At 35.8% G+C, this 27,206-nt stretch overlaps 1 protein-coding gene across 3 annotated transcripts; it reads left to right on the forward strand.

The window, feature by feature from the left end:
* Positions 1 to 26,602, forward strand: LOC120634297 (protein O-GlcNAcase). 3 transcript variants are annotated; one of them, XM_039904788.1, is made up of 22 exons: positions 1 to 271; positions 370 to 421; positions 2,168 to 2,396; positions 3,277 to 3,381; positions 4,158 to 4,320; positions 5,328 to 5,456; positions 6,924 to 7,067; positions 9,487 to 9,601; positions 9,968 to 10,053; positions 10,630 to 10,823; positions 11,357 to 11,753; positions 12,088 to 12,200; positions 13,077 to 13,165; positions 13,773 to 13,950; positions 14,116 to 14,290; positions 15,071 to 15,124; positions 15,410 to 15,600; positions 16,167 to 16,255; positions 17,343 to 17,485; positions 17,558 to 17,706; positions 20,047 to 20,212; positions 25,267 to 26,602. In XM_039904788.1, the coding sequence occupies exons 1-22, from the start codon at positions 208 to 210 to the stop codon at positions 25,389 to 25,391; spliced, it is 3,150 nt and encodes a 1,049-aa protein (XP_039760722.1). In that variant the 5' UTR covers positions 1 to 207; the 3' UTR covers positions 25,392 to 26,602. The 3 variants fall into 3 exon arrangements, with proteins under 3 accessions (XP_039760722.1, XP_039760723.1, XP_039760724.1); XM_039904789.1 differs by having other exon boundaries at positions 10,639 to 10,823; XM_039904790.1 differs by lacking the exons at positions 1 to 271; positions 370 to 421; positions 2,168 to 2,396; positions 3,277 to 3,381; positions 4,158 to 4,320 and adding an exon at positions 4,888 to 4,900.
* Positions 26,603 to 27,206: the final 604 nt, after the last annotated feature.

A 27,206-nucleotide genomic window follows, 5' to 3' on the forward strand; every position in this document is an offset into this window, starting at 1 on the left:
TCTCCATAATTTTCCAGAGCGATTTGTATTTTGTATTGTGTGTGTAAATTGAATTGGCCAATTTGCACCTTTAGTGTTTCGACCGGTGCTTTATTTGTGAAGAATTTTATTTAGTTCTTTAATTCTCATTAATCTGTGATCTCCAAGCTTACTTGTCTTTACTGGTTTTTTTTTTCATTATTTCGGCTTGCTTCATAGATCTCCAAAATGACTGAATGTTGTCCAGATCAAAACTCTAAACGAAAAGACTTCATTTGCGGTGTGGTCGAAGGTACGATTGTTTTTGGAAAACAAAACTAGCTTTAGATTTACTATTGCATAGTTAGCATATTTGTTAGGTCAGTGTTAATGACCTATGATATGTTGCAGGATTCTACGGACGCCCGTGGACCACTGAACAGAGGAAAGACCTATTCCAAAAGTGAGTAAAGTACATATTGATACTGGCCTACATCAAAATCACTATAATACACATTATAATTTCTTACCAGAATACTATAAGTGTTTAGAATAATACTAATAAGTATTCACTTAGTAGTGATTTTTAGAAGAGCTAAATATTTTAAAACAATTTAATTAAACTTATCATTAGCCTTATACTTTGTAATAATGAAGATAGCTCATATATGCAGACATAAGCAGTTAACACTAAATTGTATTATGGATTAAGTAACCACAGATTACTTCTAAAAAAATTACTGATATTATGGCTCTTAGAGTATTTGGATTACGTATTTTGAAGGAGATCACATGTTGTGCTGATTAGATGGATTTAGTCTGAACCATGCTTGCCGAGTGGGACACACTTTTGGGAATGTTATTGAGAAATTCTCAGGCACAAAGGTTTCCACCCAAAGTTTTTCTTTACTGTTAAAGAAAGTGATATTTTAATTGCTTGAATTGAAATAACACATTCCTCTGATAAGTTTAGTGGTGGTTAGCTGGTGATCAGACTCAGCCACTTGAAAAGGGAGCTTGAAGCCCTAACCACTAGGCTTTCACTGTTTTCTGAGTGAAAAGTGTTTAAAGTAGAATAAATTCAATAAAAACACAAATTTTTCTCAGGGAAGTTTTGTTTACTAACCTATAAATACAAACAAGCTCCAATAGAATGGCAGGTTCTATTTATTATCCAAGAATAAGGTTTATCAAGTAGTTTATGAAAACACACATTTTTTATATTGCAGAAACAATTTTCATACAATGTTTCAGAGATTGGTAACACACATTGTTTTGAATAACAATTACAAAATCACATTATAAACCAAAATATTACAATTTTTTTTGTTTGAATCATCTGATAATGTACCAAACAGTTTTGTGAACACTTAGCTGTTCATTGCTGATATTGATATTTTTGGCATTTGAAGTTAGGGCCCATCAATAGAAGCATTCATCATATTTTGTAGACTTGCCAGCCGTACATATATTTTAGAAGAGAATTTTATAATAAATATTGTCCCGAGAAGTACTAACCCCATGCTTATTTCCGACACCAAGCTGCATTGCAGTTGCCAAGTAACATTGTTCGCGTCTGAATTCCATGGTTGCCGGAGTAATTACAGGCACATGAGGCTTAATAGGTTTAAAGAGATTAATATATCACTTTGTTCAACTGTGAAGGAAAATATTGCCAGGTAACCTGCATACTTAAGAGTTCTTCATAATGTTCTTGAAGGTGTGTGAAGTCCACCAATACCCACAGGATTAGTGTGGTGGAATACTGCCTTAACCCCTTGTGTTACTTACTACTGCCTTAACCCATGCCCTGTTGTGGGCTGGTTATGGGTTGATATGATGATGATAATGATAAGGCAGTAACTCCTTCAGATTTATGTACACAGGGCGACCCATCGCAGGATGAGTTCCTCGCATACCCTCCAATGGGTTTCTTTGTTTGTAGGCAATAGGTTTCCACAAGTGTTTATTGCAGTTCATATTATAGCGTCATTCAAATTTCACTAAGACCTGGGTACAGTTTATGAAGTCTTTACTGTATTTTGCAATTAAGCAACACTCCTGTATCTTAGTTTTTATACTCAGTTAAACAAAAATGGTTATACTCATTTATTTTCTTTCCGTTTTGTATGCATGCTGTAGATTAAACTCAAAATGAATAGCTTAAGTTGTAAACACTTCTTTTTTCTCATCATTAGTCATATTGCAGGCTTCAAAAATGGGGTCTAGACATGTATGTCTACGCTCCAAAAGACGACTACAAGCATCGAGCATACTGGAGAGAACTCTACACTGTAGAGGAGGCAGAACACTTAACTTCCCTTATAACAGAGGCAAAATCGCATGGCATAACATTCTGCTACGCTCTGTCCCCGGGACTGGACATAACATACAGTAGTCAGAAAGAAATAACTATTTTGAAAAGAAAATTGGAGCAGGTAAAATTTTTCCCTGTATATTTTTTATATATTATAACAGTCCACTGCTTGTCTAAAGTCTTTTCTAATGGGTGGATTTGGTGATGGACTGATGCTGATTGTGTAAATAAATAATAAAAATATACTACACAGTGCCATCTAGCCCCAAAGTAAGTGTATCTTGTGTTATGGGTACTAAGATAGCTGATGATTTTTTATCTTTTATCAATACAATATATATAAATACTTATTATATACAGATAAACACCTGACACTGAAAAACATTCATGTTCATCAAACAAACATTTTCCAGTGGCAACTACGTATTCTGATCAACTGTCAACACACTACATACTTTTGAAAAAGAATAGCTAATGACTAAATACCAGACAGCACTTCCACCTTTTTTTGTAAATCAAATTTAGTAATAATAATATTATTATCATTATATTTTCTAAAAAACAGTTTAAACAGGATAACTAAATTTATGATAGTTTTCAGTGCTCTCCCCAGTTAACAGTTGCAATAAGTCATAGGCTTTGTGTTTTTAATTACAAAATTTCAAAGTACATAATTATTAATATCTAGTCTATCTATTAATAGTAGTATTTAATATATCAAAGGCAATGGCAGTCTGGAATGGTAAACTTGAAGAGATATTGCTGTTTGTTAAACCCAGAAGGGGCTATAAGCGTTGTACTAGTATGAAGGACTATAACAATAAACCAACAAACATTAAGTTAAAAGTAATGTTCATTCTATGATTAAGACAGCTTGAGCTGCTATAAGTTACTTACGTTACGTTTACAACTGTTTAATATTGCTAAGGATTGTGGGAGCTGCTTGGCCTCCTTGCTTCCAATCAAAAATGAAGAGACCTTACCTTGTTTATTTTTTACAGGTCTCCCAATTTGGATGCATGTGTTTTGCGCTACTCTTTGATGATATTGAGCCTGAAATGACCGAGGCAGACAAGCAGATATTCCAGAGCTTTGCACACGCACAGGTAACTGACCATACTGTATCATACCTCATGTGACATACAGTTGAAACCCAGTAGCAGAATATGGTTGCTAATTGGAGCAGATGAAGCCCAACAAAGTGTGTCAACGCTTTTGGAGTATATGTGATTGCATCATGGCAGCATTGACCTTGACACTTAGTCAACCCATCAGTTTTTATTTTTAATTCCACTACAAGTTAGCCCTTGACTGCAATCTCACTTGGTGGTAAGTGATGATGCAGTCTGAGATGGTAGCGGGCTAACCTGTTAGTTAGTATGGTAGCCATACCCCTAATCGTTTTCTACACGACATTGGAACACTAAATTGTTTATCTGCAGGTTTTTGTAGGTAGGATGGTATCTAGCAACGGCCAAAGCCTCCCACCCGACCAGACCAGAGGAAATTCAGAAATTATAAATTGCTTAATTGCTTGGAATCCAACCTGGGACCTCATACTTAAATTCTCAGTACTCACTGTTGCAAACTCTAGTATCTTTGTCAAGGCCTCTTTGTGCCAGTATAATGCCAACGTTTGTAGACCGATAAACCTCTCTGTTACAGATCTACATGGATTGTTAATAGTTTTTGGTTTAGTACTTTTTTAGTTTTCTTTTGGCCATAGACAAAAATGATTGTGCTGTATACACCTATAATTGATTGTTGTAACAGCACTAGACCGTATTTGTAATTCTTACTGCTGTTTTATTTTATGAATTTTATTACAATGAAATGCTAATGTGTCTTGTCAATAAATAGTAATAATAATAATGTTCACCAGGTTTCGGTGACAAATGAAATCCATCAACATCTGGGATGCCCTAAGTTCCTGCTGTGCCCTACGCAGTATTGTTCCACGAGAGCTGTACCAACTGTCATTGCCTCGGAATACCTGAATACCCTCGGAACTAAACTCTCTCAAGAAATTGATATAATGTGGACTGGTAGGAATATATTTAACTTGTTAAACTTATAGGACCTTTTTAATAAACGAGGCATAATGTTGAAATGTGTTTTCACATAGATGTGATATTAACCATTAAGTCTTCGGAACTAAGCTCTGTCAAGAGATTAATATTATGTAGACTGGTAAGAATATATTGAACTTGTTAAACTTATAGGACCTTTTTAATAAATGTGGCATTATGTTGAAATGTGTTTTAACATAGATGACATATTAAGTATTAAGTCTTCGGAACTAAGCTCTCTCAAGAGATTGATATAATGTGGACTGGTAAGAATATATTTAACCTGTTAAACTTATAGAACCTTTTTAATAAACGTGGCATTATGTTGTAATGTGTTTTCACATAGATGCAATATTAACCATTAGGTCTTCGGAACTAAGCTCTGTCAAGAGATTAACATTATGTATACTGGTAAGAATATATTGAACTTGTTAAACTTATAGGACCTTTTTAATAAATGTGGCATTATGTTGAAATGTGTTTTAACATAGATGACATATTAAGTATTAAGTCTTCGGAACTAAGCTCTCTCAAGAGATTGATATAATGTGGACTGGTAAGAATATATTTAACTCGTTAAACTAATAGGACCTTTTTATAAAACGTGTCATAACGTTGAAATGTGTTTTCACTGATGCAATATTAACCATTTAGTGCCTCCTTTGAAGCAGAACAGTGGATCCTAATGCCTATGTCCATCGTGGTGGACTATGCCCTAAACCCTTCCCATCATGTTCAACCCATTCCCGTCCCTATAATGGGCCAGCAATGGGTTGACAATGATGAATGTATAAAAAAGTCTATCCTACCTGTAATTTATTTATTTATTAAGAGCACTAACAACATGCATATTACACGTTTTTAAACATAGAACACACACAAAAACATGGACTGATATAAGTGCACATAGCATTGACAAAGCAAGTAATCAAATAAAAAAATAAATTTGTGCCCACTATTCAATAACAGACCTTTTTTTTCAGGACCCAAAGTGATATCGAAAACACTAACAACTGAATGCATAGAGGAGATAACCCAGGTGTTGCGCCGACCGCCGGTCATTTGGGACAACCTGCACGCCAATGATTACGATCAAAAGAGAATTTTCTTGGGTGAGCAATAACATTCAAATGTATTACTAAACTAGCCGTCCCCGATTTGCATATAAATTTCGTTTTCAGTAGTAGTATAGCTTGGGGAAGTACTATAGCCATGCTCACATCATTGCTGTGTTCCGGCGTAATGGCGTTTCCTGAGTGTATGATCTGATAACAATATATAAGCAAAATACTTAAATTATAAACTTATCTTATATCTTTAAACGAGCAATTCTTGTATATATATAATTGGAATCTCGGAATCGGCTCCAAAGATTTTCATAAAATTTAGTATACAGGGGGTTTCGAGGGCGATAAATCGATCTAGCTAGGATTCATTTTTAGAAAATGTCATTTTATTTGTGTTTTCCGGTAATAACCGATTTGGTGCAACGAAGTTGCACGGGTCAGCTAGTATTAATTTTCCTAAATACTTTACATACATATATAACTTAACACCTGATTCTAATTTACTAATAACAATTTGAACATACAAAGATACATATCAACATTCACGAACTTACATTTACGATCGTACCTACCGGTCTAATTAATTCATTGTCCATACCGATCTCGCAGTTGAAACGCAATAACTCACGACTGGTTTTATCACGTCGTCGTTCGCTTGTAAATACACTTTGGTCTCCTATTTAACCCCTCTGGTGTTGAAGTTTTTATAAAACCCGAAAAAACTTTTTACCACTTTAAATTTCAACTTGAATATTTATTTTTTCGGGATAACTTGAATAATTTTCATGCACACCTTAGTCCAGTATTTTATAAAAGAGCCTATAGCTCTCGCCAAAAATTGGGTTTGTCATAAATTGTACTTATATTTAGTTTTAAATTTGCAAATGTGGTTATCGCCATCATCTCACTACCGTGTAATTCTTATGTATGCATCAAAAGTGCCAACTATGGGCCTACTTGAAAAAAGATACTAGATTTTGACTTTGAATTTGACCTCTTCTGTTCCTGGTCCTTTTCCGCACTTGGTTGGTCTGGAACCGTCCGTTGTACGTATGGCCACTGATGCGGCTCCCCGCTGGATCACTCCAGCCAGCCGAGCTCACTCCAGAAGCTTAGCAGGCCGCCCAGGTCGCCGAGTTCTTTATGGAGAGTTGTTGAGGAACCAAGGTGTGCTGTGCGTTGTTCTGCTACTCCATTGCATTGGAGCATTACATGTATCTTTGTTTCTTCCGTCTCCATGCATGTTCTGCAGAGAGGACTGTCAGTTATACCTAAAATGGAAAGGTGTTTGTTTAGTGGGCAGTGGGCCTGTTATCATACCTACAACTGTCCTTAGTTTAAACCGATTTAGTTGCAGTAATTTTGTTGTTAATACGAATATAGTTATCGCCATCATCTCGCTACCGTGTAATTCTCATGTGTTCTCAAAAGTGTCACCTATGGGCCTACTTGAATAAAGATATTTTGACTTTGACTTTGATTTTCATCATGCTTCTATTATTTACTTTTCAGGTCCCTACTGTGGCCGAAAACCAGAACTAATACCGCTATTGCGTGGAGTGCTGTCCAATCCGAATTGTGAATACAACGCCAATATGATACCCATATGGACATTGGCACACTGGGCTAGATGCAGTTTGAACGCACCTCCGCATAGTAAGTATACTTTTTTTTCTTTTTTTTTTTATCCTATTTTTAAGAGATGATTCGCTGGGCGAATATGCCTCTACATATAACTGCATACAGTACTAGTACTGCATACAGCAGTAGCCAGGACTTTCATCGAGATAGGAATTGTTATTGTCTCTTCTCGATACCAATCCCAACCAATCGCAACAGTTTTCTTGCTGTCATTGAATGTGGGTAGGCCAGCACACTGTTAAAATATCCAACGGATATTATAAGAATTAGAATTAGAATAATCTTATTAAAGTGCTGTCGTCGGTAACTTTCGTTCCGGGCACATTCCATTAGAATATGGACAATGTCTTCGACCACATTGCAGACCCTACAATTGGGTGTATCAACTTTTTCGTAAGCAAATTTATTTGATGGAATATGCCCGGAGCGAAGGCGCATCATAAGTGTTATGTCAGGTCGGTTATCTTTGAAGCAACTTGTAGAACTACCTTTTAACTTTAGAAGACAGTTTTTTTTTTATTGCACCACGTTAGAAAATACGATCCAGTTGGGTAGGTCCAATTTCGAGAAAGATTTGAACCGCCGAATCCAACTCAGATGGGCAGCGTTCGGGAAACTTCGTGACATCTTCTCGTCCAAAATCCCTCAGTGCCTGAAAACTAAAGTCTTCGAACAGTGCGTGTTGCCAGTGATGACTTACGGATCTGAGGCGTGGTCACTAACTATGGGCCTCATAAGAAGGCTCAGAGTCACTCAGAGTGTAATTTATAATTTCTTCAATCCTTATACTTCACACCAAACAGATCTTCGGCAATGTACCCTCTACGCACGTTTCGCTCCGGAACCGGAGCATCCTCAGGAGATGTTGACTTTACAAAGAATAATTTAGTCATTATATCCTCGGGCAAGGCAGTCACTAAAATTAATCCTTTGAATGAAAGGTTGGGAAATAGGTGGAAAGTGTTGCACAATACAGGGTGTCCCGTAATTCAACGTCAAGCTAAAGACTGGAGGTAGGTGTGTTTATAACTACCTAGAAAAAACATAATTAAAAAATTTAGGTCTCTTTTTTTTTGTGATCTGAGCATTTTATTGAAAAATGTTGAAAATCGCTTTACTGTTCACCATTTTAGGCCTTTTCACTGATTATGGGTATTATTTTTAAATTGGCTCCTGTTTAGGAAAAAATTAAATTATTTTTTTTAAAGCAAAATGTAGAAGGTATTATACCTTAATAGAAACTTGATTAGTTGCGCCAACTTTTGAAATAGCTTGCCATGTGGGTGCAACTACATTTTTTTTACACCATGACCTGTCAAAGTAAGCTTAAATTTTTTTCTTATAATAATTTCAAGAAAAATTAAAAGTAAAATATTTTTTTTTATGCGAACTGTAGAAATATTGTTATTTTTTGCGATTGTGGTCAAAAGCAGAGTTATTTAAGTTAGCACTCCAAAAATCTACACACTAAATTTAGCAAATTTGTAAATATAGTACCTAAACTGGTGAACAGTATGGCGATTTTCGACATTTTTCAATAAAATGCTCAGATCACAAAAAAACAGAGACCTAAATTTTTTAATTATGTTTTTTCTGGGTAGTCATAAACACACCTACCTCCAGTCTTTAGCTTGACGTTGAATTACGGGACACCCTGTATATGAAATAAAATAAACTGACATACTATATCAATCAATCATATAACAGTCCACTGCTGCATTAAAGGTCTCTCCCAAGGGGGGAGGGAGGATTCGCCCATAATCACCATTCTGGGCAGACGGCTATGTGATTTCAGTAGATGGTAGTAGCAACACAAAAGACACTACTGCCCGTTCTCTGGTTTATTCCCTTAGTCGCCTCGTACGACACCCGCGGAAAGAGAACAATTGATAATTGTATTCTGATCTACCATCACAATAAACCATAATTCATATGTGTACATATCGAGGAATTTATCAGTTAAAGATTGTAGGAAACTCAAGCCGAAATCAAAAGCTTATTCTAAGATCTATAGTGTATTTTGATTTTGCTCAGCCAAAGTTAATGCTAAAACGAGTCAAATTTATGGTTGAATCAAAACTTTGGACATTAAACAGTTTTTTTAGATCTGAGGTAATTAAGATCTCAAACATAGTAGTTCATTTGACAATTGACAGCCGGTTGGCGCAGTGGGCAGTGACCCTACTTTCTGCGTCCAAGGCCGTGGGTTCGATTCCCACAACTGGAAAAAAAATGTTTGTGTCATGAACATGAATGTTTTCAGTGTCTGGGTGTTTATCTGTATATTATACGTATTTATGTGAATTATATTCATAAAAATATTGTTCAGCTATCTTAGTACCCATAACACAGGCTACGCTTACTTTGGGGCTAGATGACAATGTGTGTATTGTCGTAGTATATTAATTTATTTTATTTATTATTTGTTTTACAGTGGAAGCAGTGTCATGGGATATTAAATTGGAGCGAGAGAGCGAACAAGGCGTGTGTGACGACGAAGTACTTATGTCTCTGGAGAAACACGTCTACCACCATAGACAAGCTCTCAGGTACGCTGATAAACATATTGGTCTGATAATTTAAGCAATCTTTTTTGTCTGATATTTTTTTTAATTTAAAATATAAATACTTATATTATAAATGCGAAAGTTTGATTGTATGTTCGTGCTTCCTTCACGCCCTAATAGAGAAATCAATCAACTTGTAGACATAGAGTTAATTGAAAGAACAGAGAGGCTATATAGGCTAATTTTTATCCCAGGGAAACAAACGGAGATTTGTAAAAATCCGTTTACAAATAAGAAAATCTCATTTTAATTTATCACTTGTTATGTAGTTTTAACACATTTCTATTAATATCTTAAAAGTGTACTTGTCATACAGTGTATAGCTGAAATTTGTCTTGTTTATTCTAGACAAGCGATCAACGACTGGCTTCCAGAGTTCTCAATACCGAAAGCAGCGCAGGGCCCTGTTATCAAACCACAAACACCAATAACAGGTAAGATTCCTACTAATTTTTTAAGAAAAGAAAGATTTCGAGTGTGATATGTTCTCCTAAAAATGGTTATTAAACCCGGTGTAGCGACTTCTAGTCCAGCTAATACATTAATTTAACACTTAATTAAAAAACAAAAAACAAAAAAAATTAACAATGACGCGCTCGCCTTGAAATTTCATATTCGTTTATTTTAGTCCCATGCAAATGTTATTATTATCTTTGCTGCCGGATTGCGAGCAACAATCACCGTGGTCCATTTAATGGTGCCAGCAGCGTCTCACACCAGCCCTAACTCACGCGTTGTCTTTGTAACCATAATATCTCTTGTTTAATTTATAATAAGCTATAAAGCTATTTTATATGGCATTTAGGTTAAAATTGGCTCGAAATTACGTAGTGCGTCTGCAAGCAAGTTTCAACTTATTGCGATCGTATTAAAGTAGCTTTTTCATTGACATATTTTAGACTGTTAAGTTCCCTGTGCTTTATTATATCCCCTGAATTATATCCCCAGGCCCTCAATTAGGCGTGTAAATGCACGCCCCTTGTCTAGTGTGAAACTACCATTTTTTACAGTGCCTGCAGTGCCGATAATCCCAATTCTGCCATCTGTCAACACTTGCATGTCTCTGGTCACCGCGACAAGTAGCACAACAACTACCTGCACGGCGGAGCTCGCGCCCGCCATTCCAACTGTGAACACTAGTCAACTGCAGGCTCTAGCTGATGTGTGCTCCGCCACGCCTGATCGTCCTATACTGTCGACTGGGGTAAGTATAGTGCCTATAAATGAACACATGTAAAAAAGTATGACATGAACTATCTGTGGCCAATTTCCTGCTTCTTTATCAGAAGTCTCAAAAGGAATACAACACGGTTAGCATAGGCAGGGGACATTTTCTCCCATCCCACAGCTTAATCAATATAACTGTGGGATGGATGTGGCACAGATGAAAAAAATTTCCAAATAATATATTATAGTATGTAGTTTATTAGTATCATATTTTTTGAACAATATGTATTATATATAATATGTGCAATATTAGAATTTATAACGTGAAGTAGTAGTAATATTTTAGGTGCAAAGTTTTTATTGCTGCACCAACCCCTTATTCCTCAACCTCCTGAACTACTTTCACCAAAGGTTGCCTGGGAGAGATCGCTTTAGCGAAAAGGTCGCCATTGCACAGCTCAGCTAGTTCTTTTTTTATCCATTGTGTTTCTTTTTTTAAATACATATTTTTTTTTTTTTTTAATAATAAAACTTTTCTCCAATTCAAGTCGTTCTTAAATTTTGTTTCAGATACCGGCAATAGAAACATTCAACCCCATACCAACGCCGGTGATGAACTCACTCGTTTCACCAACCACAGTTATCCTCAATGAGTCCATACCCAACCCAATAATACCGATCGCGAATTCCAACATGTCCTTACCGACAGAAATACCTGTTTCAACTCTACCCGTACCGCTGATGGGTGTGAAAGTGATCGATCCAGAAAACGCGGACAAAATAGAGACAGATCAACCAATGTGTGATAAAATCGACATAAATGAATCTGCATCGAATGATAGCGTACTGGAGTCAGCTAGTTTCATCGAGAATATGAAGAAGGATAAGGATGAAGATGATCCCATCATCGTTGATGAAGTGGAGACAGCGGCTGAACAGCAACAAAACGGTGAAATGAGCCTTGGAGGTAAGATTTTCATCCTATAGGTAAATATAAAAAAAAAAAAAAAAATATTTATATATTTTTTCAGTCATCAAACTGAGCAAACAACCGCGTCGCCTGTTGCGTTATTACTATAACAAGAGTTAAATTTTAATAAAAAAATTAAATAAATTGTAAAAAATAACAAATAAAACTAACACAAACAGTACATATTTAACAGTAAAAAATTTTAAAATTTTTGCCAAATTAAGTTGGCGAACGAAGTTATCACCATCCCCTTACAATTATGTAAATATGTATGTATGAACGCTTAGTTACAACTTAGTGAGATTTTTAATGCTTTGTAATATTATTGCAGGTACTCCTCAAACGCTAAGTCCAAACCAACCCGTCCTCGAGCCACTAGATGTAGATCCACCTTCCAACACTGCTATGGACTCTGATGTTATAATGCATGATCAACTGAGCGAGGTTAGTTCAACCAATCCTGCAACTGAATCTCTCTCCTTCTCATGGGAGTGGTACGAAGTGACTCAAGAAGTGTAAAATTTAATTATTATATAGCTGTAACTCTTCAATATGTCTTGAGACATTGTGCCGTTCGTTTGTGGGTTAAGGTAATTAAAAGAATGTATTAAAAAAAAATAATTCAAAATAAATTTATTTCATGTAGGCCTACTTAATAAGCACTTTTGAAACGTCTAGTTAGTCTGTTTGTAGTGACTTCCACCAGTTCGGAAGGCAGATTCCAATGAGAAGAGCCGGCAAGAAACTCAGCAGATTGCTCTTTTCCAACATCATTTTAAAGTTTAACAATCTTTAGAATTTGTCTGTTTTGTGAGAGATGAGAGTGGCCTGTTTCAAAGCAGCCTTGTCGTTAATCTAATCATTAAGTTAAGTTATAGCTTGCATTCATTACTAAATAGTAAAAGCTACCTGGAATTGGGTTGAATATAGGCACTTCCTATCCAATCTTATGTATTGATCACGTTATATTTGTCACAAGCGATAATTCACAAGATGCGAATATCAGATCTAGGGATTGAAACAAATGTATGGAACCTGCTACGTATATCCGCGACCGACGCGGAGATGGCACCCGCAGGGTGATTACGTATTTTACGACAGGCGTAAATCTTGCGATCAGTGCTGTCAAATTGCACTTTTTCACACAATACATAAACAAAAGTGACGTTAACAGCAGTGATCGCGCGATTTACGCCTGCTGCAAGCCTGTCGCGATATACGTAATCACTCTGCCGTACAATTACTCTCACCGTGCGAAAGTCCAGTGATACGTTAGGCATGTCTAATACAATGAAATCAAAGCAAGTGTTAATATTTCAGAATGGTTCAATGCAAGTGGAGCCCAGCAATAGTCCATTGAGTGCTGACATGATGGTGGAATCTGTGGAACCAACAGAAGTCACAGACGAGTAAGTACATTGCGTCTATACAGCGAAGGCCATATCAACATAATCCTTACAAATGATTGATTATTTATGATGCTTACGTTATGTACTTTTGGGCAATTTTCGCAGCTTTGCCAACCTTTTGGCTCTCGCCTGATATATGGGAAACTGTCAACTTATCAACTCAGGTCAAGTCTCGCAACACAACAATACCTCTGTGCTAAATAATAATAATAAGAAAATAATTATGAATTCTGTCGGGGGTAGCTTTCCTAGCAGTGGCGTGCACTGGGTTTCTTGCCAGGGTATGCATACAGCAGGAAAATTGCATAAAACGGCAAAAATTCTGCAAGAGATTCTGAGTTATATATAAATTTTAGGGTAGGCAGTTTTTTGCATTTATGAAGTGCACGCCACTGTTTCCTAGGGTGATCGAAATCTCGCCCCAATGATGTATCATATAAAATGAGCCTTCAAATAACGAGAGCATAGACGTAGATTGGTCGAAAGCTCTTCACTTACTCGTTAGCGGCGTTGCTGGTTACAAACTTGCGCCTGTAGTGTACAAATTCCGTGCAAACAAAATCACCCATTCGAAGATTTTAAGCTAAACAGATTATTTACACTCCAGGGCCGTGGAAGAATCGTCGCTGGACCCGGACGCGCTCACGGCGGATGATCTCTTACTGCTTTGCGATCTCTTTTATCTGCCATTCGAGCACGGCTCCAGAGGCTTACGAATGATGCACGACTTCCATTGGCTCACTACCCACGCCGCTAGCATACTGCCCCGAGGGAACAGACCGGAGGTAAGCTGTGTTTCCCATTGACTCCAAAAGCTAGAATCGGACCAAACCAGAAGTCCATAATGTCGCTATTTACTGACTACACACACCCCTTTTTTTTAAGTTAGTTTCAGCAGTTAAAGGAGGTATAATAAGTAAGAATGAATCGAAATATTCTTTCTCTCTCAGACGAGCGAATGGCGTCGTCGCTTACGTCGATTTTCCTGGTGGGCGGGCCGTACGAGACGCCTCGCGCGGAGAGTAGCGTGCGCGCCCAATAAAGAACTGCACTCAGAACTGCGACCCTACCTGTGGGATCTATGCGCTGTATTGGCGTTGCTTCAAGCATTCTTACGATGGCTTGGTAAGTACTCGGCTTCGTCCAAAACATAAGCTGCATATATATGCCTAACTACTTATTTTAACAACGCGAAAGTTGCTACTTGAAAGAAGGGTCAAACAAAGAGAAAGTCTTATTTTTTTTTGGTATATTATAAATCTAAGCGTTACGGATTCACAATAATATGGATTAAAAGCATAGGAGTAGATAAAAATTGTTTTAAATACTCCCGTGCCTTAAATCCTTTATAAAATAATCTGAAACAGTTAGCTTATTTCCAATATTAAAATACCCAATATCCTAATAACTATTATATAATCGAAACGGATGATGTAATTTAGTGAATTTCAATGTAACACTCCTTTGTTTTTATTTTCGATCCCTTCTGCGCAAAGGGTTTCTCACAGACAGCCAATTTCTGACTAATCTATGCGTGGTATGTGTATGAATTTCAAAAAAGGAACATTGCATTCACACGCGTGTTCCGCGGAAGGCCGCGCTATTTAAAAAAAAAAAGAGGGTAATTTAAATCCCCGCAATTTTTCTTCGATATTTTACTTTCGATAATTCTTCGATCTTTTCGAGGTTTCATATTATTAGAGTACATGAAACTGTTGATAATTAGGTATTAAAACACTCATATGATACTATTAAAAACCCACACTCGTGTTTTAATACCACTTATTAAACAACAGTTGCATAAATAACTACTATATGACCAACTTACAGAATGCATTCTTTGCCGTATTGTAAATATTAACTTCTTCATTTAAAGAACTTTAGTTTGAATTTTTTTATTTCTAGAACTTGGAAAATTCCCGAACAGCATAGCGACATATGCACAAGGGAGTTACACATGTGAGTAGTGTTATAGTAACATTAAACGTAATGTAACCGTAAGACTGGAGCCGTTAAGATTTTACTCATTTGCTATTTGCATTAAAAACATTTATAACGTTTTTGTTTGCTCTTATAGCTCGAAATAATTTGTGATAGTTGAGATTTGATTGGCGATTGAGTTCATGAAGTATAAAAAAGGGTTGTGATGTGAATTAGCCAAGATATTTTACTGACCTAGCTTATTTTTGCATAAACCAAAACTCACGCACCAATACACATACACCAATACTACACTACTTGCAGGGTTCTCGAAAGGTTGGCGCGAGGCCTTCGAGAGCGGGGCCCAAGAGCCCTGGGTTTTCCGTGGTGGTTTGACCGCGGATCTCCGGAGGTTGTTACCTGTAGAGTGCAGTGGCGATGCTCTGAGGCCGCACTGTATGCCCATCGGGCTACCTCTAACCGTGCGGCCTTACACACCCGCCGATGAGGAAGCGGTGAGTTGCAATTAAATCATAAACAAAATAAATATCTTTCATGTTGGCATTTTAGTTTTTAGTGACTCTAACACCGGTTCGGAAGGCAGTGTTATCCGAAGAAGCTGGCAAGAAACTGTTAATCTTTGCTAACATTGTTATTACCGACCCACTGCAGCCAGTGGCGTGCACTTCATACATGCACTAAAGCACTGCCTGCCATTTTTGTATAACTCATAGAAGGGAAGGAATTTTCAATTTTGTTTTGCGTCACTGTTCAAGTGATACATTTATTGTTTAAATTCAATTTTAACAATTATTTTAACAATTATATTAACAAATACTGTATAAGAACGAAAAAACGCAGCGTAGGTCGGCCCCCAACGAGGTGGACAGATGACATCAGGCGAGTCGCTGGGAGCCGCTAGCGTCAAGCGGCCCAGGACCGTGTATTGTGGAACTCCTTACAAAAGACCTATGTCCAGCAGTGGACGTCCATTGGTTGCAATGATGATGAATGCATGTAAGAATGCTTATTCTCGTAAGATAGGAAAAAAAGGACCTGAAACGACTTCGTTTCTTTTCAGGTATGCACAATATGTCATAAGACGTGTCGAGACGGCTCCGATTGCAGTGATCTTTTCCCCAGCGATCTTCAAACACTACCGGCCGATAGGTAAGCATTGGATAGAAGCAGGCGTTACCTTGCGGAAATCCATGACATAACATGAAAATTAAGCTTAATTTGCTATACTCCGCGAAAAGCAGGAGAATCTGTATGGTGTAATTTATAATTTCTTCAATCGTTATATGCCACAACCAACAGATCTTCGGCAATGTACCCTCTACGCACGTTTCGCTCCGAAACCGGAGCATCCTCAGGAGATGTTGACTTTACAATGATTAATTGTTTAGTGAATAATTTGCAAAATGTGTCGATAGGTAGGCGTTTATTTTGTTCTGCAGTGCTTTAGTTATGTGCGGCGCTGGCAAAAAGCTTTGACGCGACCTGGCGGGCGAACATGGCGTCGCTATTGATCAAGTGGAAATATCATTCAGCTCATAATAGCAGATAGTGTAGATGGTACTCAGAACTATCTTTTCTTTTTTCTTTTTCTGTCTTTTTTTTTTTAATTCCAACACAATTTAGCCATTGACTAATATGGTAACGGGCTAATCTGTAAGTGTATGGCAGCTATATTAAACCCATAAACTTAGTCGGTTTCTACGCGAGATCGTATCGGAACGCTAAATCGCTTAGCGCCACGTCTTTGTCGGCTTAAAGGTTTTTATTGTAATTAAACTAAATGATTCTGTGATGTCTGATAAATATATAACATTGTGCTTTCTATACAAGCCGACAAAGTCATCTGTGTAACTAAGATGCTATACAAAAGAAAAGAGGTACAATTAATACTATATTAAAATAAATGACTATAATTTAATTTAACATATTCATAAAGAAAAATAAAAATACTTTTAATTACTTCAAATTTTATATATGCGATGAGTGATGCAGTCTTAAATGGTAGCCGTCCAACTTGTTAGTGGTATGGCAGTTTTTTTAAACCCATACACGGTTTCTACGCAGCATTGTACCGGAACGCTAAAAAGCTTGGCGGTACGGCGTTGTCGCTAGGCCAAGACTGCAGACCAGAACTGAGGAAGTTCAGAACTTGTAAATTCACAAACTGCCCCCTCGGCCGGGATCTCCTACTATTAGACCACGTCGCTTGTCAATAAAAGTGAATGATTTGATACAGATTGGTAGTGCCCTTTCTGACGCTGACGCCCGAGCTCTGCATGGTGATAGAGGATGACGGCCTCGGTGACGTGGACCCTGACGACGTTGACGGGGACGACCCCGACGTTGATGCCGCGGAAGTGAGACCCATGAAAACCGGCGGTAAATATTCGATGAAGTGATTTTCACTGGATATTTTCTGGGCACAATTTTTTTTAATTCTCATGTTTCCAGCCGTCAAACGCGAGATCGTGGGTTATGCGTGTGCGGCGCTCAACAGTAAGGACTTCTATAAGAGGCAAGAGATCGCGCTGATACCGGAGATGTGCATCAAGTATCCCAAGGAGCTTATGGAGAGAGCTGACTTGTCCCCGGCCGCTAAGGTAAATATCCATATTTCGCTAGCAACGGCGATAATCTAAAGGATAGTGGACTTTGGCTAAGCTTTCCCGGGGGGCGAGTTCGAATGGGTTTAAGTTCAAAATATCACTTGCTTCAACGGCCAAAATATTCTTGCTTCGACGGCCGATTATTTGTTTTTGGTTAGTTATTGGTTTTGTTAAGTTTTTCGTTACGTTGTGTTTGTGGTAATTGTTGTGTTTATTTGTTGCTGATATGGATCCTCAACCAAGCACGTCAAGCCAAAGCTTGTCTCCAAGAAAGAAGAGACCACGGATTGCTTTAAGCGTTACCGAAAAAGATATGATACAAAACGTCTACAAACACGTATTTGAGGAGAAAGCTGCTTCACTATTACCTATTGAGACTCCCGAAAAAAAAGAATGTGTTTCGAAAACAGCTGACATTTTGGGAATTTGTGTGACCTCAGTTTACAGTGTATTAAGAGAATATAAAGAAAATAAACAATTTAGGTCTCCCAAGAAACGTGGTCCGAAACACAGTTTCAAAGATAAATTAGACGATTTTACTTTTGCCGCTATAAGGCGAAAAGTACATCATTTTTTTTATGCAAATGAGCCACCTACCATTACAAAGGTAACTGAAACTTTATTCCTTCTATTGCATTATATTCTGTGCCCACCATGATGTTCTTGTAAAACCTCAGTATTAGATTGCGTAGACTTAGTTACTCAAAAACTTTTTTTATTATTACTTTACAGATTCTTAAGGTTGTCAATGAAGACCCAGACTTACCCAATGTTTCTTGGAGTACATTAAGAAGCATTATGAAACATTTAAATTTCAAATATGTCACAAAATCAAGACAAAGCATTTTAATTGACAGACAGGACATTATTTTATGGCGCCAGCGATACCTACGAAAAATTAAGGAGTATCGACGGGAAGGAAGGTATATTTACTACCAAGATGAAACCTGGATCAACGAAGGTAATTACAATTTTCTGTTTTCTTTACATTAAATTGTCCTTTCAATAATGAATTTGTATTTTTCACTATGTTTTAGGTCATGCACCGAAGAAGGCATGGATTGCCAGACAGTGTTATCGTCCCGCCAGGCCTTACTAGATGGCTTGACCACTGGATTAAAACAGCCTTCAGGAAAGGGCAAACGATTAATTATCGGCCATACAGGCGGGGAAGAAGGATTCGTAGAAGACGTCTTATTAATATTTGAAGCCAAAAAAAATAAAGAAGATTATCATCAAGAGATGAATGCCGATTCCTTTGAGACGTGGTTTATGAGGGTCTTGCCAAAACTAAAACCAAATTCCGTAGTAGTGATGGATAATGCCCCATATCACTCCAGGAAACTAGAATCGTTTCCTACAATGTCATGGACTAAACCTAGAATACAAGAGTGGCTACAGAACAAAAACATTTCATTCGAAGCAACTATGTTTAAAGCTACTCTTATAGACATTGTACGGCAGCACAAACTAGAACATTGCGATAAGTATGTTGTGGACGAGATGGCAGCGCAGCATGGGATAATTGTTTTACGTCTGCCCCCGTACCACTGTGAGCTCAATCCCATTGTGTTGGTATGGGCGCAGGCTAAAGGTTATGTTGCAAGAAAAAACAAAACCTTCAAAATGGCAGAAGTAAAAAAACTTTTTGAAGAAGGACTTCAACATATCACACCGGAAAAATGGAGTAGCTGCGTGTCTCATATAATCAAAGAAGAAGACAAAATGTGTGGTCTCGACCACATGATCGACAATGTCTCAGACAGACTTATAATTAATGTCACCGAAAGCGATAGTGATGATTTTTTATTTGATGATGAATAAAAACAAATTATGTAATAAGCGATGTTTTGTTATTTTCATTGCCTACCTATAATTGTTATATTTTATACATCTTTAGTTTCAACTACATGCTGTATTGAAAATAGGACATTCTTACAACTTTCCTCGCAATGTTTTCCTTAATGTTCAAAACACTCGGTATTCAGTATAGGTAGATACTATAGGAACATAGTCGTCGAAAACTCGTTGGTATGTACAAAGCACGACTAAAATTCGAACCCCGTAACCGATACCGGCAGTTCGGCACACTAACTATTCACTAGTCAATCGAGGACATTTCATTCATTCAGGAGTTTTTTCAATGATTCACTTTGTCACAACACTATTTTTATTTCATCATAAACTGACAACACAGTAAACGTCAGTTGACTTCGTTTAATTAAAAATACGACTATATGCATAACTATTCCATATGAATGTAATGACTATCTATCTATCTATCTATGTATGTATAGCGAAGCTTGTGAAAATGTATGATGTTATCTGTTCTAGGAGTGTGTCGGTCACTTTCACGAGTTTAACAACATGGAGCGTGCCCCGGACAGCATCGTGCGTAGTCACCCGGCGTTGCTCACGTGCTGTGTACTGCCTCCGAAAACTGACCCCTTGGCGCCGGCTAGACTACTGACGTGTCTCCTGGCTGCATTACGTGCTCACGGTATGTCTTAATATTTATGTGAATTTAAAAGTGGATGAAGCGGCAATTTTGGGGGGCCGAGTTTGAATCCCAGCACGCACTTCTAACTTTTTTTTTTTTAATTTATTTATCAAATAAAACAATCACATCAAAATGGTTAGTATAAAAGCAACGAAAAATCGAAGAGGTTTGTCCCCGGTGCCCATCTGCAACGATTACCTTAGGTGTTTAATTAGAAGATTAAAAAAACCAGCTGTGGAAAAAACATACTGCTACATTGTAGAACAATAGGAACTAAGGAATCATGTAAATTTATTTGTTTAAATTTTAATCTTTAAAAGCAGTAAGTGCCAAAATTAATTAATATAAACTAAACTAAAATATCACTTACCTACTCGTAAATCACCGGATAGAGACTTTATCCATTGTGTACACTGTCAAACCTGTTTTTGAAAAACTAAATTGTTTACTATAGCTGACTTCAGGGTTTTTTGTGTAAAAATTTACTCTTTTCATTTTTATATATTTAACTATATATTTTTTTATTTTTATTCTTTAGTAAAGTAATTTAACTTATTTGTCTAGGTGTAAACGGCGTGCACGCGTGTGTTAGGAAATAGGGAATTACAGCACTTTATCTATGATAAACCCGATGATTATATTAAATATATCAACAAATCATAGTTTGTATACTCATTGATAATGTATTGAAAATAGAATAATGGACTTTATTAGACTGTCAAAAAAAAGTATAGGATCTATGGCGGGAGACGCGAGTTTGACAAGTGAGATTGGCGGCAAAAGAAAAGTGAGGACGGATTTAAATTAATGAATTGAGAATAGAAGATTAAGTAAAGTATTGTGGATAGAACGTTACAAATTGGGAATAGATGATTTATAATGGAAACGACATACTTAACGAAATATTGTTGTGGCAAAACAAGAGTCGTATATACTGGTGATGGAGTTGAGATAAGTTGTTAAAAGTTGTCGGTACTATGGTTGTACCTGATGTAGCATCAGATAAGTATATCTCTTATATCCTTTGGGTTATTCAGGTATCATATATGGAGCCCTAGCATTATTTCATACAGATAGCTTATGTAGCATACGTTGCTCTATACAAACAATTTGTTTCAAAAGTCCTGATGTTATAAGTGATAATAGTAGTTATGTTTGACCTGTCTTATATGTCTTGTATCAAAGGGCCTAGCGTTATAACATATGATAATGTTGTAATTGTGTTTATAAGTCTTGTTTTAATTGATTGAATAAAAGAGCAACGGTAGAGTTTCTTGCCAGTGGTCTTCTCTGCCGAAGACAGCATTCCGAACTGGTAGTAGAGTCATTTGAAGGTAATAAGTAATATGAATTATAGAGAAGCCTAATATACAGTATTAGAGTCAGTCTAGTTGTTTTATTTCACTTCTTGGGAAGTCAGGTTTATAGAGTACAGACCCACAACACTGCTCTAAAGCAGGTTGGTGGGCTTTAATGATGTCTTTTATAAAATTAATACTTTAATATGAGAAACTAGGTATTTAGCTTCAATAATACTGTTAATTAATGAAAGATCTAAGTGCCATCCTGAACATTGTGGGTATTGAAGTGAATAAGTGAATACCTGGGCCTTCCATTCTTTCTATATTTTTTTAGCATCAGAAGTTGGATCCTATTCATGTCCAATTTATGCCTTACTCTAATGCAGATTTACTTTTTTTAGAACCATCCCGTCAAATGTGGACATAGTAAAGAGTTTTATGTTTTTGATGATGCCTCAAGTTTTTGCTGCTATGTGCTAAAACAGAAACACTCTGGAGACAAAGCACCATGCTTGTTGAAATTCTATTTAAGGATATGTGGTCCGGGGAACCAATTAATAACCATCCCGGCAAATGTGGATACAGTACATGGTTTGATGTTTTTGATGATGTCTTAACTAATAGCTGGTATGTGCTAAAACAGAAACACTCTGGAGACAGAGCACCAGAATTGGTAAAATTCCATTGAAGGATATGTGGTCCGGGGAACCAATTGATGTGATATTTTTATTTATCTTTTCTTTTTGTGGTTTCTACTTTTGAAAGATAGTACTTATTACCTGAAACTGATATGGCCTAGTGGCTCTTTGTTTATTTTGCTGAAATGATTAAGTCCAAAATAGAATTGATTTAAGTTTGTTTGTGAAAACCAACTAGTCAAGTTGGCAAACAGAATGTGTGATAAGTTTGATAAATTTGAAATTTCAAGTTTTATTTAACTAGTCAGGTTAACCAAATGTAATTTGTGTTAAGTTTTATTTTATTAGTCTGTCCAGGCTAAAATAAATTAACTGGTCAGGTTAGCCGAACGGAATGTGTAATAGATTTTTCTTTTAATTCTTATTTATTACATACAAGATTTCAAGTTTATATTGAGCAACTAGTCAGGTTAGCTGAGCTGTTAACTTTTATTTAGGAACTTTTCTATGTACTTCGAGATCGAAGTACTTGTCAGGAAAGCCGAGATAGGAGAGATTGTGTAAATTATTCAGAACATATAAAAGAATACACATAAAACAAAAAAAAAAACAAAAAAAAAAAAAATTGTTGGTAGAATAGAATATGATTATGTGTCAGAACAATACATATAGGGAAAATTACTACTGAATAGCTAAATGAAATAGTTTAGTTTCTATGTTGGGTTGTGTGAAGAAAAGAATTAGGAGTCAGCTTAAATGTTGTGGGTTAGGTTAGGTCAGTGATCTTTCAGTATGATGTTGAGAGAAGTTTTTAAAAATGATATAAATAAAATACAATTATAAACTAAATTAATGTTGCTGCCGCAAAGGAAAATATATTAGTTGCATTATAAATAATTAGATTATACTTAGGTTTACAGTTGTTTGAATTATCAAATTGTATGTGAAATTTTAAGAGTCCTTGCATGATAAATGATTCTGTTAAACAGGTGGTTTAATTGATGTTTAGATTGAAATAAAACATTGAATAATAGAAATAACAATTGAACATATACCTTGGCTTTTATGATGAGATGATAAAAAAAAAGATGTAAACTAATAGAAATAATTCCATCTTAGCGTTTTTATATTAATTTATTTATATTTATCTTATATATTACTTGACTTGGACAGTGGAAAAAATATGAATATCACCAGTGGGTGATGATGTTATTAATATCACTTGAGAGTGATGATGATGTGGATATCACCAGTGGGTGATGATGTTATTGATATCACCAGTGGGTGATGATGTTGTTGATATCACCAGTGGGTGATGATGTTATTGATATCACTTGAGAGTGATGATGTTGTTGATATCACCAGTGGGTGTTGGTGTTTTGGTATATATTGGTTTGACTATTAGACTGTACCGATTGCATCTGTGACTAAATGAGACTAACAATGTCAATGACAGAATTGATGGGAAATACAATTACCTGTGTGGATATTTTGATAAAGTTGGACTAGAGGCAAAAGGATAAATTTTTTTGAGATTTATATTGAGATGGAAATATTTGGATTGTGATTGTACATGTTAAAATGTACAAAATAAATGAAAATGAGTATTTTTGATTTACATTGTTGAAAATTAATCATTTTACTTTATTAGAAGTATTATATTGTTGTAATATGTTAAATGGTGTGGAATTTTAATGAAAATTTTTTTGGTCTCTTTCACTTTAATTATAAAATGTTATGATTATGCCTATCTTTTGATAAAATATTGTTTACAGTTTATTGATAAAAGTGTATACAGAATGTAACTGATTTGATGATTTTTTATGCTTATATACCATTTGAACTAATGTTATAGAGGTGTACATAAGATGATGTACTTATAAGGATGTTCTTTGAACCTAAAGACTTATGATACAATACATATACCTAAAAAGAATAACCCTATGTACTTCGAGAACGAAGTACTTGTCAGAATGGCCGTGTTAGGAAATAGGGAATTACAGCACTTTATCTATGATAAACCCGATGATTATATTAAATATATCAACAAATCATAGTTTGTATACTCATTGATAATGTATTGAAAATAGAATAATGGACTTTATTAGACTGTCAAAAAAAAGTATAGGATCTATGGCGGGAGACGCGAGTTTGACAAGTGAGATTGGCGGCAAAAGAAAAGTGAGGACGGATTTAAATTAATGAATTGAGAATAGAAGATTAAGTAAAGTATTGTGGATAGAACGTTACAAATTGGGAATAGATGATTTATAATGGAAACGACATACTTAACGAAATATTGTTGTGGCAAAACAAGAGTCGTATATACTGGTGATGGAGTTGAGATAAGTTGTTAAAAGTTGTCGGTACTATGGTTGTACCTGATGTAGCATCAGATAAGTATATCTCTTATATCCTTTGGGTTATTCAGGTATCATATATGGAGCCCTAGCATTATTTCATACAGATAGCTTATGTAGCATACGTTGCTCTATACAAACAATTTGTTTCAAAAGTCCTGATGTTATAAGTGATAATAGTAGTTATGTTTGACCTGTCTTATATGTCTTGTATCAAAGGGCCTAGCGTTATAACATATGATAATGTTGTAATTGTGTTTATAAGTCTTGTTTTAATTGATTGAATAAAAGAGCAACGGTAGAGTTTCTTGCCAGTGGTCTTCTCTGCCGAAGACAGCATTCCGAACTGGTAGTAGAGTCATTTGAAGGTAATAAGTAATATGAATTATAGAGAAGCCTAATATACAGTATTAGAGTCAGTCTAGTTGTTTTATTTCACTTCTTGGGAAGTCAGGTTTATAGAGTACAGACCCACAACACTGCTCTAAAGCAGGTTGGTGGGCTTTAATGATGTCTTTTATAAAATTAATACTTTAATATGAGAAACTAGGTATTTAGCTTCAATAATACTGTTAATTAATGAAAGATCTAAGTGCCATCCTGAACATTGTGGGTATTGAAGTGAATAAGTGAATACCTGGGCCTTCCATTATCTATATTTTTTTAGCACGTGCATCAACTCTTTTAATTTTTCCCTATATCTAACTATGTATTTTTTTTTTTTTTTAGTAAAGTAATTTAACTTATTTGTCTAGGTGTAAACGGCGTGCACGCGTGCATCAACTCAACTGACCACTACCTACAGCAGTTCTACAACAAGCTGGGTTTCGTCGAGGTGTCACGCATTGGAGGACGGGTGTACCTCGCGCGTGCCTTCTAGCGTCAGAGGCACTTCCACTTGCCGCGATTCCGGCACCCCTGCTTCACCCAAATGAAGAACTGGGTTCTGTCTCTGAACAAACGGTGTAGGAGGCGCCACTAAAGGACATTTTTTAGGTTAAGTGTCACTAGCTTGTTTTGTCCGCGGATGTTTTCTCAAAAACGTTCTCCCTAATAATGTGTATAATTCAAAAGTTTGGGTAGTAAAAAAAAATGTTTCACGGTTTAGAAGACGCCACTAAAGGACTTTTTTTAAGGTAAAATATCAGTAGCTTATCTTAACTGCGGATTTCTTTCCAAAATATTCCTTATGTGTATAATTCAAATCTTAAGTTATTTGACTAAATTAAAAAAAGTGATGTCTCTTAATAAAAATATTCTCCTTTGAACAAACGGTGAAGGAGACGCCAAGAAAGGACATTTTTAAGGTTAAAAGTCTATAGTTTGTCTTTACCGCGGAATTTTCCTCTAAAACTGCCTCCATAATATGTGTATACTTTAAATCTAATTATTTGACTAAGTATAAAATAATTGATGTCCTTTAATCCAAATATGCTGATGAAATCTTTGACCAAACGGTGTAAGAAACGCCCCTAATGCACATTTTTTGGGTTAGAAGTCAGTAGGTGTGTGCAGTAAGTGCCAGCCAATAAGTACTATTGGATTTTATATTTTAATAATGAGACATCTTAAGGTAGTTTACGTTCAAATACCTAAAGATAGGGTTATATACCAAAACTTAGGGTTAACATATTTGGAACAGTTTTTAGGAGAATACTACGGTTTTTTAAAGTTAATATGTGCACGAAATAAGTTCCGTATACTAAATAAATTAGTAATTATATGAGATGGAAACTAAGATAATATTTAATGATAGTAATAATAATATATAGATATTACTAAGTATAAAATTAAAAATAATATGGGCTAAACTCATAAGAAGTGACTTCAAAGATCAGTCAAAATGAAGCAAACGATTCATGTCATTAGTCACTACACGGACACTCCTATGAACTCGCATAGTGTACTCGAACGCACAGATTAGGTTCCACCAATCAGATTATGAAGGGTTGATGCGATATATATTTCATAAAATTGATCAATGCATCAATAAAACAACGTGGTTGACATGCCAAACAAAAATTGGCAAAACAAAACTATTTTAACACATAAATGTACTGTTGAATTGAAATTTAACATATTATGTTACATTTCAATTTAATAAATGAATCACATAAAATTTAAAAACGAAACTAAAAAAAAAAGTACGAAAAAAAAAAAATTATATATATCGCTCGATATAATGATATATAAATTATCTGTTTATATAAGTAGTATAATGATGATAGTATGATAATATATTGTTTTTTTTTATACTTTAGGTTTCTGTGTATTTTATTTATTGGGATATAAATCTTAATTTACAAATCTTCGTTTTTGTCTAAAGTAATAGATTAGTAAAGAAGAGTTTGTTTGCATATTTAATCGTAATCGTCAGAGATGAACGACTGACGAACATTTTTTTTTTAAATAGATAGCCCAATTGTTGAGCAAGGTTATACTATGATGATTCATATTTAACGCGGGGCAAAGCTAGACTTATAATTATAAATTTATGTTTAGTGTCATATTATTGATGAACGGAATTCGGAGTGTTGGTATCTATTAAATAGATCTGACGGCCGAGTGGCGCAGTGGGCAGCAAGGTCGTGGGTTCGATTCCCAAAACTGGAAAATGTTTGTGTGATGGATATGAATGTTTTTCAGTGTATGGGTGTTTATCTGTATATTATAAGTATTTATGTGTATTATATTC

Source organism: Pararge aegeria, chromosome 23 (assembly GCF_905163445.1).
Source record: "Pararge aegeria chromosome 23, ilParAegt1.1, whole genome shotgun sequence".
Classification (NCBI taxonomy): Eukaryota; Metazoa; Arthropoda; class Insecta; order Lepidoptera; family Nymphalidae; genus Pararge; species Pararge aegeria.